This window comes from Mustela erminea, chromosome 13 (genome assembly GCF_009829155.1).
Source record: "Mustela erminea isolate mMusErm1 chromosome 13, mMusErm1.Pri, whole genome shotgun sequence".
NCBI classification, from domain to species: Eukaryota; Metazoa; Chordata; class Mammalia; order Carnivora; family Mustelidae; genus Mustela; species Mustela erminea.
In genome coordinates this window covers 56,932,833-56,948,227 of record NC_045626.1, presented here as the reverse complement: position 1 = coordinate 56,948,227, position 15,395 = coordinate 56,932,833, and the positions used below count along the sequence as shown (strand labels likewise).

Genomic DNA, 15,395 nt, shown 5'->3' with positions numbered 1-15,395 from the left:
CCATCATGTTGACAACATAGTCTTCCTACCAAAAACAAATACAAATATATTCATTTCTTTCCATAAATTTCTCTAGGTGAAAATAAGTTTAGAAAGAGAAAGAAAACCCACATTTGCTCTAAGTAAAAACACACAAAAGCATGCCTTTATTTCTGACTACTCTCTTCTTTAACCCATGTTCACATTAATAACTCTAAATAGCCTAAGGAAATAGCCGTCTATAAAACTTACCCCGTTGGCTCTACTAGCAGCTTGGAAATAAATTCTGTAGCTTTTATGGGGGAGAAGGGGAGTGTTCCAGTAGCCATTGTATGTCTTATTATCACCAATAGTAAAAGGCTGAGCAGCTTGGATACTGTTCGCTGGGAATTCTGCAGCAAAGTAGTACTGGGAGTTCAGTATGGACGCATTCTGGAAGTGAATTGGCACGGGGTAGCACTTCAAGATTTCTGTTGTCTTTTTAGTTCTTCGAGGACGTTCTTCCTCAACAACCACTTGATAGACACTAGGGGGAAAAAAGTATTATCAGTGATATTTTATGATAATCGAGCTGATGTCCTTTGCCTTTAATTGTGTGGGGCCCACAGGATATCCAAAATAAAGAATACACTGGATATAGTCAATGGTTAAGTGCTTAGTACATAATGAATACTCACTTAACACTTGCTCAATGCAAGAGAGGGAAGGGGCTTAATAGTCTCCCATAGAACTCTCTCACTCTCACCCAGTAATGTAATGTATTGATAGAAACAAAGTTCACAAAAATTAAAAAAAAAAAATCACGTAACAATCTCTGCTATTTAAGTGAGCAGGGCACTAAAATAATGCTTTTCTCACATGTAACTGAAGATGAATTTATAGAAAATGAACTCAACTTACCTAATAAGTGAAGTTATATGAACTATAATTTTAGTTTTTTAAAAAGGCAATGTATTATTTTCTTCAATGATGTCTATATGAGTGCATGTGAAGTTTTAACAAGTCATAAACACAATATGTAAAGATTCATGTTTGAGTAAGGTTTAACTTCCCATATTTTCTTACATTTTGTCCCTCACCATATCAGATCAATGGAGGGAGATGACATAAGGAGAGCAGAGAAGAGACTGGCCTTGGAGTTACAAGCAGTTTCTAAGAGCAGATCATGAACTGGGTTACTTGAACTATATATAAAGATAAGATGGGGGTAAGCATGTTCCAAAGAGGCCTGCAAGGACAGGTGTCCCAGCACCTACCCCTCCTTCCTCCCTGCCCCCTTTCAATGTCTGAATTTCAAAGGAGCCATAGGAGAATGGGATAAGCCTTGAAGGATGGATGTGTCTATTAAGATATGTATTTTTCTTAAAAGATTTTATTTATTTATTTGACAGGGAGATAACAAGCAGGCAGAGAGGTAGGTGGAGGGGGAGGGGGAAGAAGGCTTCCAGCTGAGCAAAGAGCCCCATTCGGGGCTTGATCCCAGGACCCTGAGATCATGACCTGAGGCCGAAGGCAGAGGCTTAACCCACTGAGCCACCCAGGTGCCCCTAAGATTTGTATTTTATCAGAATGATGAACATTTGTGCAGTTTTGGTAGGGAAAAAACAAAACAAAACAAAACAACTTTCTGATATTAAGCAAAGCTAACATTTGACAGCAGCTTTCAAGAACTCAATCAGAATAGACTGATTCTGGCCAGGAAATGCAGCTTGTTCTCACTGTATCAGAGAAGCACTGGGACTCCCTGGAACAAGGCTACAGTCCTAGAGTTGCTCATACGGGTCCTCAATAAGGCCCAGGAAGAGGAGAAGAGAGGTGCCTAACACCCCCACCTGCCTGGGGAGGACCTGGAGAGGTCCCTTTTTGGGTCTTGCCCTTGGGGACTCCAAAAGTGCACTCAGTGAAATCACCGATTTCCGGGAGTACAAGCTACTTAACGCATTCCATTACAGGAATGCAATGCAGCAGCTGAGGCTCAGTTTGTAATTCTGTTCAAATAAACATCAACTGTTGTAGAACATCAGAATGATAGATCAGGAGACAGGTAGCACAGTAGGATTACAGTACAATGATAAAGCAAATTCTGAGTGTGATATAAACTTTTAAATAAAACCCAGAAATTGTCCCTAACCTTCTAACATCAGAGACTTTCTATTGGTTATGTAAGATACCCTACTGAATCTGGTAGAATTCTCACTGCATGATTAATCTAACACGACTAGATATGTTTAGGAAGAATCATCCTCTACAGAAGACAGGGAATACATATGGAAGTAAAGTGGACTTTAATTTCTACCTCCCTTTTCCTTGACTTCCTACATATATGGTTAGATGTGTTGATTTTAAAATATGGCTGCAAAATCTGACACTTATCCCATCAAGAATAGGGTTGGTCAACCTTAATGACCATGTACAACCAAAAGAATGTAACAGTGGGACAATGGGTAGCTCTCAAGGCTTTTGTCAGAGAAGGCTATGCATCTTCAGCCTGGTTTCCCAGGGAAGCCAGCTTTCTGGAAGAAAAACCCAGCCACCACGTATACAGTCCAATCACCCTGAACCTGCCACACTGGAGAGATCATATGCAGGCATTCTGCTCTGTAGTCCCAAAGAATTTCCAGCCAACAACTGGCATCACTGATAGCCATGTGTGGACCATCACGGAAGGCCACGCGGCTGAGTGTCAGATGATGGCAGCGCCAACATCCCAAGCGGGAACTGTGCAGACAAGTCTTTGCTGGCCCACAAAATTGTGGCAAAATGGAAATGTTATGTTCAACTGTTGAGTTTTGGAATAGTTGGATATGCAGCAAATATTAAATAGAATGTCAGGTCATAGAATAACAAGAGTGAGGGGTCAAATCAAAGTAAAAAATAACACAACGTGGGGCATCTGGATGGCTCAATCAGTTAAGTGGCCACTACCTTCAGCATAGGTAATGATCCCAGGGTCCTGGGATCAAATCCTGCACTGGGTTCCTTGCTCCGCTGGGAGCCTGCTTCTCCCTCTGCCTCTCCCATTTTGCTTATACTCTCTTTCTCTGTCTCAATTTCTCCCAAATAAATAGAAATCCTTAAAAAAAAAAAAAGACGGCACAACACAGACAACAGCTGATTCATGAAGAAGTTTAAGCTAGTACACCACTAAATACAAACAGCACTGAGAGAAAGTGACTGTACTCTTGAAATGCCTTTTGTGGGGTTGGGGGCTGAGTGGCATATGCATTGATCTACGCTCCAATCCTAATTCTGCTAATAACTGGTGTTTTAGATTTTATTTATTTATTTATTTGAAAGAGAGAGCGAGAGAGAGAGAGAATCTCAAGCAGACTTCCCGCTGAGCAGAGAGCCCAACGCAGGGCTCAGCACCTGACCACAAGATCATGACCTGAGCCAAAACTAAGATTTAGATGCTTAATTGACTGAGTCATGCAGCTGTCCCACAACTGGGGTTTTAAATTAATTCCTTTGGGTTTTATTATTTTTTTCCAATGAAATATGAGAATTAGATGGATCTCTAAGGTGCATTTTGTGTTTTTATTCAGAATTTTGTTCAGCATACAAAACTATTTTTAAAAAATAGGATAAATCAAAGCAATAATTAATTGCTTTGCAAAGGGATTCTCCATTAGGTAATGTTTAATACTGGCTTCCTTCTTAACAGTCAGTTTTTCTAAGTTATTTGCTATATGACATGATTTTCAAAATTTCACTTTTTCTAAATATTTATTTATTTGAGAGAGAAAGCATGAGTGGGGGAAGGCGGAGAGGAACAGAATCTTCTAGCAGACTCCTATGTGAACATACAGCTGGACATAAGGCTTTATCTCACGACCCTGAGATCATGACTTGAGCTAAAACTAAGAGTCAGATGCTTAGCTGAGCTACCCAGGGCCCCTCAAAATCTCACTTTAAAAACAACTCTGGAAAACTCATTTACTACACAAAGTAGAAATGTGAAGATACATGTGCAGAAAAAAATTTGCAGAAATTATTTCATACAGGAAGTGCTAGGCTGGGTACAGGTTATCCTATTTTCCTATTTTATTGGTGTGAATACTGGGATTCAGAGGTGAAATGCCCATTCCATCTGGGGCTCACAGGTGATGAAGTAGCAGATATGGTCTCATGACCATCAGAGAAAGCAGTCCTAGTGTCACCAGTAAAAGCCCTGGTTAAGGGGCTGGTGTGAACCATCTGACTCATGTGCATCTTCTCCTGCTTACGGAGACACAACCAACACACAAACTGGTCCCCACCTACTTCCCAGAATCAACTGATTTTGAGTATTGTATAAATATTCTCATTTTATCACATCAACAGAGCTATAGATGGTACTGTCACCTTTGACCTCAATTCATTCTCCCATTTCCATCTGAGTCATTAATAATTTCCAGGGAGGACACTCCTGGATCTTCAGTGAGGCCAGCACCCGGCTGGTGTCCTCTCCAGCTCTTGATTCCAACCAGCAACTCTGTGACCAATGACACCGAGGACAGTAATCACTTACTTTTCACTTTCAACTCCTCTACAGACTGTCTAAGTGCCACCATCTTGAATTCCCCTACGCAAACACCTTGTCTTCTACTCCTTCACCCTGGCCTGGTCCCAAGTTTGTTATTGAAATGCTGTTCTCCCCAACACAAAGAAATCCTTTGCCACTCTCAGCAGATGACTCTATGTCACAAAAAGATTGAGATTCTCTCATGAACCTTCTCTCAGGGGCTTATGACCTGGTCCCCCGTTTTGATGTACTCCTGCTTTGCTCCATACTCACAAAAATATATTTCTTGTAGAGACTACTAATCATTTCTGTCTACTTACTAATATTTTAAAAAACCTCACAAGTTTCTGGAGGAAGAGGTCTGTTTAGTCATCTCTATCCCAGCACACTTAGAATGAAGTGGGCCACGAGGCACATTTTTTAAAAGCATAATATAATCCACAAGTAATTTCTATTCTATATACATTCTATGTAGTGGTAAGGCAGAAATACACTGGTAATCACAAACATGCCCTCTTTTACTAAATTCTAATACTAAGTTTATTTTGTATTAATTTCTTGAATACCTAAGAGCAAAGAGAAGAAGAAATTATCAAGAAACAAGTTTCATGATGAGAGGATGCTGGTTAGATTGTAAGTTTATGAAAGACAACACACGATAAATAACAAGCTCTGAGAGTTTCAAAAGCTGCCTCTCCATCTTTCTACCCCCTTCTCACACCTTCATTTCTTACTTCCCATTCATCTTTTCCCCAACTTTGTTACTATATGTGCTATGTTGCGTGTATATTTACTCGTTTATTAACTCAAGAAATGTTTTCAAACACCTACTACGTACCAGGCACTGTCCTACTTTAACTTGAACTCTACAATATTTGACATTTCCTAATGAAAGAATGCTTTGTTTTGTGATTTAAATACCAATATGTGAATATGGGTGAAAAAAATTAATTTTTCCAAGTAGGAGTTTTGTAAGGATTAGACGAAAACTTGAGAATTAAATGATCACTTAATATGCCCCCATTTTAGCCAGTTGGGATGTAATACACTTCGCTCTACTCCAGATATATTACTTTTTAAATGGCTACCATCTACTCATCTTCAGATATATTAAAGGAAGAACTAAGTTGACTAGAGCAATTTCAGACCCAAAATGTCTTTTCATCCTTGCTCCACAAGAGAAATTAGATTTGCAAGCATCCAGACCTCAAATCTATTTGCTCTTTAATAATTTAAGCACTGAAAGGTCAAGCAGCTCTTTTCCATTCCCCTTTATCAACGTCCAAGTGCTAATGAAAAATAGCTAAATCCTGTCTGCTGCCCAATTGCCACACATTGCTGTCTTCCTGATGGAAATTAACGCATTATTGGCACGTAGGTCAATGGCATCTCAACAGAACTCTCTGACTGATACGTTTTTCATTGGTGCAAATAACATCATTTCACTAGTGAATTTCATAAAATCTGTCCAACGGCAATTGCAATCTCAAAAAGTAGCTTTGAAAATCTTTCTCCCTGAATGGTTTTTCCAAAAAATTGATTAAAAAGAGCAAGTTCTCAAGGATGGAAAACCAAGCAGAAGTTTCTAGCTTAGTGAGCGGAATTAAAATTCTATTATCCTTTTAATGTATTACTCGTGCTCCCTTTGTTTATTAAATAAAGTTATACCGTCCCTTTCCTGATTCCACCACTATTCCGGAATTTAAAGTAACATAAAATCTTCCTACAGCATTTGCAGTAGGAAGGCACAATCCATAGTGAAGATGAATCTGCCAAAAACGTGACATCACTATATCATAACTTTCTTATGGAATGAAATTTAATTTAAAGTTTAATTTATGCGAGGCTTTCCTACAACAAAACTCTAAGGCTTTTACAAGGAGAATAAGAAATCTGCATTTATATAGACTAGCACATGAAGTATAACCTAGAAAAGAACATCGGAACATCTTTCATGTACTCTGAGAAACCTGAAAGTTCAAACGTGATGAGATGTTTTTGGTCTTTTTCTAACTTTGAAGATATTGAGGGGAAGCCTGCTGCAGAGTTGAAATTGACTTTAAAATTTTGGTCTTAATTCATTTCAAGATTAAATCCTTAGTTGTAAGTCCATTTTTCTTATCCACATATTCTATTTCTTATCAGCATAAAATATTGGACGTTTAACCACCCGGATAGCAGAATAGGGGGTGAGGAGGAGGCGAGAGAGGGAGAGAAGTTAACGATCCATTTCATTGTTGTTTTTGCTAATCCTTTAAAGTCCGCACTCGTTTCAAGGACTTAGAATATTGTTCATTTCATGGCACCTAAGAGTGCCTTTTAGCTTGATTTGCAATTTTTGGTAAAACCATCCATTCTGTATGTATGGAAAAAAAAGACTGGTATTTCTGTCTTCCTGAAGCCGATTTTTGGGTGGGGGGGGCAATAGAAAATCAAAGTATAAATTAGATGCAAAGCAAGTAAAATAAATGTGTAGTTAAAGTTTATTGTCATGCAACAACACAGTTTATTTTCTTCCTGTTCTTGATTTGGTCCTTCCCTTTTCCTAAATCTGCCAGCATTTACTGGAATGACACCTTAAATAATTCAAACAACCTCGTACAACTAAACTAAGCTTTAAAAATATTCTCACCAGTTAAAAATTAGGGGGATAAAAGGTCAGTTCAGTATGTTCAATATGTTTATCATCATGACTAGGATTCTTCCAAGTCCTTCATGTAACACTAGCTCCAAGAGTTGCCGACCTGACAGTCCTGCTCATTAAGTCACTAAATGACGACTAATAACTAATTTTGCACAGGGAATGGGCACTGGGTAGAAAACACACCGTGCAGCATAAATAGATCTGGGGGGTTGAATATTTTATGTTAGCAACTTTAATTTCTCTTTGTCCAGCTCTGTTCCAGATAAGATTGGCCATAAATTGCTTTGGTATATTTGTGGGACACCACAAATATATTTTATGTTCTCTCAGCCGTAACTCATCCCAAGAAGCTTGCCTAGCATCCGTAAGTTACTAGTGTTCTGTGTGTGTGTGTGCGTGCTCACGTGTGTATGCACGCATATATGTGTGCATGTGTAAGTATGCCTGAGTGTGTGGTCTGATACCCTGCTGCTCTGCTAGTTAGTGATAATATCTGATAAAATATTAATTACAGCTGTAAGGTTGGGTGAGAAATATGAAGTCAGTTACAGTTCCATATTGTGAACAAAGGGCAGGAAGAAAAAAAATCCTTTAGTTATGGAAGTTTATGATAATAAAGGAACAACTAAAACATTAGACTCAGGCTGAGAAGCTCTGTAAAAGGCCACCTGTTATTAATCTTCACAACAGGCACCAAATTTCAAGTAAATTAGTCTTAGATGGAACCTCTTTAAAGAATGATTTCTCCCCGTTTTAACAAATGAAGACATTTTCCATTGCAGATTTTATTTCATTTAAGCTAATCATAATTTAATCATCACAATTTCATAACAAACATGATTGTAAAAATTTTAATTCAAGGTCAGCTACTATTATTAAAGTATGTTTTCTTAAATTTGAATAAAAATAGAAATCAAATATCATCAAAGCCACACTAAATGTTTTCATTATTGCATGTTTGTATTATATTCAATTCAGAATCTTTTGGTCTGTAAAAGGAATAATAATGTAATAATAATAATACTGTAGGCTAGGTGAGCTGGAAAAAAAATGCCACCATCCAAAAAGGCAGAGAAAGACAATTCTCATATGGTTTCACTCAATGAGGGGAAGGGAGGGAAAACTGAATGGGAAGAAATCAGAGAGGGATACAAACCATGAGAAACTCCCTGACTCCAGGAAACAAACAGGTTGTGGAAAGGGAGGTGGGTAGGGCGTTGTGGTAACTGGGTGATGGGCATTAAGGAGGGTACATGATGTGATGAGCACTGGGTGTTATGCGCAACAAATGAATCAATGAACACTACATCAGAAAGTAATGATGTACTGTATGTTGGCTAATTGAATTCAAATTGAAAAAATTACAAAGGAAGAAAACAAAGAAAAACAACAACAACAACAAACAGGCAGATGAACCAAAGATGGGTGCCATCGAGAGAACACTGAACGGGGAGTCACCATACCATAGGCAACTGGGTCCAGCTTTGCCACTAAATCATTGACTGACCAGTAAGGTCCCTTCAAGATCTAATTTTTATAATTCCTGGCACAAGATCAGGCAAGTCTCTACATCAGTATGTGAGAAGACAATTATTTTATTCATGTGTCTTCCATCCCTCCTTTTTACAATATTCGTCATGTTTCAAGCACTGTGCCAGGCACTGGGGAAGAAGAGGAGGAGGAATTAGGCACAGACTGTCGCTGTCCTTGAGAAGACCAGCCCAAGGGTATTAGATATAGGTCACTCAAAGAAATGCTGTGACAGGGAGCTGATCTGGGTTTGTACTGAGGGTAATGGAATGCAGGGCAGGGGTGACGATGTTTATGCCAACCTCTTACAGCTTCTCTTCATTAAGAATATCCAGACTGGACCTAGGGCCCAAACATTCCCACCAGTAACACCTGAAGACTGCTGTCCTGCATAGGGCCACCATCTCTCTCCCCAAATTAAAAATAAAGGCATGACAACAAACAAAAAAGCTAATGTTTTTAGATTCCTTATATAGTCCCCATTCTGTCCCACCGCTAGTGCTAATAGAACCGCACCAAAGTTCCAACAAGCTCTAACCTCAGACTTACTAATGACTGCTTGTGACAGTTTCTGAGACCCTGTAAGGTCCCTGTATCAATAGTACAGCAGGCTGAAGGGAATGGGCTGTGCCTTAGACTGGTTACCTCCCCAGGTCATGCCCAAGTTCCCGAAAAAAGGCCTTAGAGGGCACGCCTAGCAGGGCTCCTTGTCTTGACCCCTATGACCACCTGTGAGGTCTGGGGTGAAGATCAAGAGCTGAACTGCCTCTGCTCTCTGGGGGCTGGTGGAGAAAGAAGACCACAAACATGCAGTCCTGGTCTCTGTTCCATTCCACCTCTCTCCAAATCCCTGTCCTGCAAATTTGCAACTATGCTTTCTGCCTTGTGTGATCAGTCCTCAGGTTATGAGATCCATCGTTTCTTAGAGTTTAGTATTTTGACTGATATCCATGGTAACAATTAAGGTCAAATCAAAATACTAAAACTGTGTTTTTTTGTTTTTTGTTTTTAGATTTTATTAATTTATTTGACAAAGAGAGAGAGTGCTCACAAGCAGGGGGAGCAGCAGAAGGAAAGGGAGAAGCAGGCTCTCTGCGGAGCAGGGCGCTGGATGTGGGACCTGATCCCAGGACCGTGAGATCATGACCTGAGTTGAAGGCAGACGCTTAACCAACTGAACCACACAGGTGCCCCTACAGCTGTGTTCTGTTGTGTTTTGAGGATTGGGCATGGTTGTTGAGTTTGGCCTTGAAAGCCATTTCCGGCTGTCCCCATCCACAGGCAGCTTCTCTGCTCTACAGAAGGCCTAGCTGCCGTCCCTCTGAGCACCGGGCCTCTGCTCACTGGTGCACCTGCCGCCGAGGCCTTGGTAATAAGACCGGAGCTCTGATCTAATACATAGAATCCTTCAGAGGAGATTATGTTGAAGAGGAGAAAATTTGAAAAATAGGAGAAGGAAAGCTATGCACTATATTTTCATGCACAAAAGCAAGTTTGAAATGGAGTTTGAGGGAAAGTTAAATTAAGTTTCATTGTATAAATGCTCAAATACATCTACTCTATTATTATTATCTTCCCCTGCCATTTTTAAAGCTTCTTTTCAAGGGTTCTTGAAGAACAAACTTAGTTTCCAAAATGAATTTTCAAAGAGATGACTGACATTGTCATCCTAGAAGCAACATTAATAAAAATGATCTTTGTTTCCTGGCAGTAAAGGAATCCAGAGTATTATTTTTTAATACAATAAAATTCACCTAAAATCAGGTGGGGGAAGGATGGTGGTGGTGGTAATAAGAGATTTAGCACCCTTTGTTAACACACACTGTTGCAATTCAGACATAATAATAATAATAAAAAAAACCTCAAGCCTAATATAGTAATATAAAGACTGAAGTTTTATCATGGAATGACATTTTGGTCTTTGTGATTATGTGTATTCCAATGAAAAAAGGAAAAAAAAATAGGTTGGAAGTCAGATATTTAGAGCTCTTTCCCTTAAAGAATTTTAGCACCAGATAGAACCTTTCAAAGGTTCAAGCACTGACAAAAGAACAATTTAGCCCCCAAATTTATGATGCTCCTGTAGTTCACATTTCTTCAAGAAATAAGAGGGAACAATTAAAAAGCCACTAATAAGCATTTCAAAAGAACTGGTATCTTTTTTTCTTCATTCTCTGGAGACTATTAAGAACAGGGAAATGAAAGAGAACATACATATCAACAACAAAAAAAGACTGATTAATTTGATTAAAACAATCCAATATACTGAAACAACTTTGTTTAATCCAAGTCCTTCAAGTACTCAAAACTATACTCTTAAACAATGAGTAAATTGTAAGGGGAGTTGGGCTTCACCAAAAAAAAAAAAAGGGAGGGGGGAAGGTTGGTTTCAAAATAATAATGAAGAAACCAAGGGAAAAAACCCTCCTAACCTTAAAGAAGTAACAGGGATAGACCCCATGGATTCCAATCATCACAATCTAAAATCAAAGGTATAATTAACATGTTTTCTTCATACCAGAAGAGACAATGAAGAGAGGATATTAATTTGCCAAGTGGTCCATGTCTGCCAAGGAAGGCATAACCAGGCTGGTTCTCTCCCGGGAAGGTCTGCAGGGAGGAGGTCTATGGGCTGAGGAGCAGAGAGGACACTCCTGGGAGGGAGCACATGCCTGATATGCACGTGACTTCACTTGTCATGTGGGGCTGTGCAGGAAGAGCGCTGCTGTTCACCTCCCAGGTCCTTAGCACCCTCTGCATGAGGATGCTGGCATCTGATGAGGATGTCTGCTCTTGATGGGTTAGAAACCATTTCATAAAGGACTGAGTGTCGGCTCGGCACACGACAGCTACTCAGTCCAAGTCACAATGATTATTCATTTTTATTATCATCTTTATTATTCCTGCATGACAGACTGCTCAGATCCTAACTGAAGTTCAGGAATATAGTAGGACCTAGAAAATTTCCCAAGACATGGGCAGAAGAAAAGGGGCCACCACATTATTTAGTTAATGTTACTGCCGTCATTACAGGCCAGAATAGCATCAATAATAAATAAGAAAAGCTTTCCTATGTTGAGCAGATAACATCTGTGTTAGATAAGATCCTGAGTGCTTTGCTGACTGTTATGAATTCTCTCAGCTGTCCTCTAAGGTAGATTATTACTCATATCTGATTGATGAGGGGAATGTTCGGAACTCAGAAAAGTTACAGGATTTGCCCAAGGTTAGAGTACGAGCGTGCACCAGGATTTAATGCACCAAGACCATCCAACTCCCTGCAGTGGTTAGCTGCATTGTTTATGATTCTGAATACCTTTATGCCTTCCTTTCCAGGAAAGAGCTGTTATTTGTAACTACTCCACCCCATAGTGGTTGATGGAACACAAGTTCCTCTCAAACTTTGATGATTTTATGGAATGAATGTACAGTATTAACACCACACATGCAGTTCTTACAACTTCCATAAAATTGCTATCAAAATATGGGTTATCTTTAGGACATAGAGCCTACTATATATTTAATAGTTTCTTAAGATTTTATTTATTTGTTGAGAGAGAGAGAGTGTGACAGGGGGAGGGGCAAAGGGAGAAGGAGAGAGGGAATCTCAAGTGGACTCCGTCCTCCCTGAGCATGGAGCCCAATGCAGGGCTCTGTCTACAACCCTGAGACCATAACCTGAGTTGAAACCCGGAGTTGGGAGGCTTAACTGACTGAGCCACCCATGCACCCCTAGAACACAGATCCTATTTAAGTGATAATCACAGAATATGGACACAAATGTTAAGGAACGCTGATGATTAGAAATCTGAAGTTTATTATCAAAAGCAGGGAAGAAAGGAATCCAGGCTAAATAGCAATCTAGCCAACATGCTTTGTTAAGCAGATCTGGATATCATAGTTTTACCCTTTTTGAGCACAACAGTTTACAAAGACAAAAGTTTACTTCCGCCGGAATTAATCTTCCTGACGAGACTGTGAGACAGGTGGAGCATGTGCTGGTTTCCAGTTTTAGAACTAAAGAAGGCCCCAAAGTTCACAGGATAGCCTAAGGTCACAAACCCAAGGATTCTGGTCCACGGCGAGTGTTCTTTTAATTAGATGAAGTCCTAGAATGATTTACATTAGCGACATCAGATTCCACACGCTCTACGTAAAACTTCAGTCATTTGGAGAAAACTCAGAGTGTACCATGGAAGCAGCTTCAAGCCTCCTCCCCCTGGAGAGCCCCCGTATTTGGTGGGGGGCAATAGCACTGAAGCACCCACTTGGATGACCTGTTAGTTTTTTGCCAGGAATTGACTCTCATGGGTCAATTTTCCTTCCTCTCTGGCCCTGCCCAGGTGATTGATCTAATGTGCAAATGCAATCATATCTCTGCCCCTTAAAAATCCTACAGTCCCATCATTTGTGTGTGGTGGGGATTGTGGGTGAGCAGAGGAGGGAAGAAGAAAGAAGGTTCCATCCTAAAAACACATCAACCACAACCTGGCATATTCTCAGCGCTGAGTGTATATTTACACCTTTTTAGGATGGCCTGAAGGGGAGGGTGATCCAGGAAGTGACTGAATATAGACACCACCCACATTAAACAAAGTCTGGATATATGCTGAGGGCAGTGGTGAAACCCTGAGGGACTATGAACCAGGAGAGCGAAGGATCCTGGCAGCCACATTGTGCACTGGGGACTGGAGAGCCAAGAAAGGCAAAAGTATGAATTAAGACAATGATGGGAGGATGGAAATGAAGGAAAAAAGGTCGGAGGGTGGGGGTCAGTGATCTTGAGAAGTGAGAAGCGTGATAGCTTCCGTAGGAGTCAGGACAGATGTGCACAATTATAGGGACTTTCCTGATGGAATCTGAATTTGGAGTAATGGCTTATTTGAAGTAGCTTTTCTGAATTTTTCTTCTAATTAAAAAAAAAATGACAAATTGATTCAAGGGTAAAGGTCGGGTAGTCTTTCATGCTTCTGTCTCATATGGATGGGACATGGTATTTAACGTTTATTTAAGAATGAAAATACGAATTTAAAATCCTTCTTGTTTCGATACGTCCAACTACTTAAAAAGAGATTTCAGTCCTTTGGTTTCTTATCTATAGAAGTTTCAGTGATAATTTTGCTCACAAGAAAAAGATGAGGTTCAATTCAATAAACATTTATTGCACACTTAATTAGGTTTGAGGTACTGAATGATATTCAGGAACTAAGTTATGAAAATCATTTTGTGATCCTTCTGCAGTTCCTGTTACATTTACATGCATTTTACATAATGATTAGCCTAGGAAAAATGTTCCCTTTCAGCATTAAATGCATAAATCTAATTAATATTCCCGAGTGCTGGTCAAACCTCATTTACTATGTGTGTGCTTTTAATTATATTTACTAAGATGACCCCTGTTTACATCGCTGCACTTTCTCTTCTTCCAGGCTTTTCTCCAGGTTGTTCATTTCTTGGGCAGACCTAAACCTGCATTCAGCCCCTCACTGGCTACTTTCTACTTCTCTTTTGGGTTTCAGCCTAAACAATGTACCCTGATCCCCGGGTGAGATTTTGTCCTCTGTCAGATGCTCTTGGAGTACTCTGGACTTTTCTCTCCAGCTTGACACCATCTTAGCACAGTGACTTGAACATAAAAGTGCTCAGTAGGTATTTGGTAAACGAATGAGGAAAGACCGAATGATAGCACAATGTCAACTGTGAAGTTTCCTCTAACACTTTGCAATGCGACAAAGGGCAAGAATTTTAATTAGACGCGAACAACTGCAGAGAGCTCTTATGGCTTCTCAATGAGCAGAAAACATTTGCACCGACAGTGGTCAGGAAAACATTTTTGGGTCAAAGCAGTGAAGAACAACTGGGACACCATACAAAAGTGATGTGCTGATAATAGGAAAACTCCCAGCGCTCCTGATGGCTCTGTTACCAAACAGGCTGACAAAATGAGTATTAATTAAGTAGCTGAAAGCCAAATACAAATGACCATCAAGCGACTATATACTTAACAAAATCATTTTTGATGAAACAGAAGGCATGTCAGAATTTTTGTTGGCTTTAGTGTTCTCGCCATCAACATTCACCTTGAATGTACTCATATGTGCTGGGGGCGAAATGTTCCGCTGAAGAAAATGATGGAAGACCACACTCATGATCTGGCTGTGTCCCCACAACAAACAAAAGTGCTGTCACAACCAGAAAGTGGTCAGATCCTCTCGGGGCTACACCTCAGCTCTGAAAGTCTGCGACTTTAAGCAACGCACTTGGGCTGGCTTGCCTTCTCTGCCCCACACGTGCCTCCATCAGCCTCTTAGAACTTGGGATCTTTTCTCCCATATAGATGTGATTTTAGCCCTTTAAAAAAGTAAAAGTGAGGCATCTATAGGCAAATGAATTAGTCTTTGTCAAAATTTCCAAGATCTTCACTCCCAAAGGCTTGCAGTCTTAGCTCAGAATACCTCTAGAAATTCATCCCTTAAATCTCCTGGAATCAACACCTGTGTCGGGAAGACCTAGTAGCTCCTGAGAGCGAAGGGCATAGTGGCTTCAAGATTCATAACAAAGGTGATGTAGTGTTCAGCTTAAGGCATTTGTAACTTTCTGGGGCTCTGGGTGACAAGTAAGTTATACAAGTCTTACAAGTAAAACTACTTATAAATTAATCCACTGTTAACACAGACAGATGGTCCAGATATTTGGGGGAAGAGCAGCATGTAACTTTCTCTACCATCAGTGGAAAAT

At 39.9% G+C, this 15,395-nt stretch overlaps 1 protein-coding gene across 12 annotated transcripts in view; it reads right to left on the bottom strand.

Moving 5' to 3' along the window:
- PTPRM (protein tyrosine phosphatase receptor type M) overlaps nucleotides 1-15,395 on the bottom strand; it is a 761,675-nt gene that overhangs the window by 254,862 nt on the left and 491,418 nt on the right. For all 12 annotated transcript variants that reach the window (XM_032310611.1, XM_032310612.1, XM_032310613.1 and 9 more), the window contains one exon: nucleotides 232-505. In XM_032310611.1, coding sequence (XP_032166502.1) covers nucleotides 232-505 — 274 coding nt within the window. The remainder of the gene's footprint in view (nucleotides 1-231; nucleotides 506-15,395) is intronic.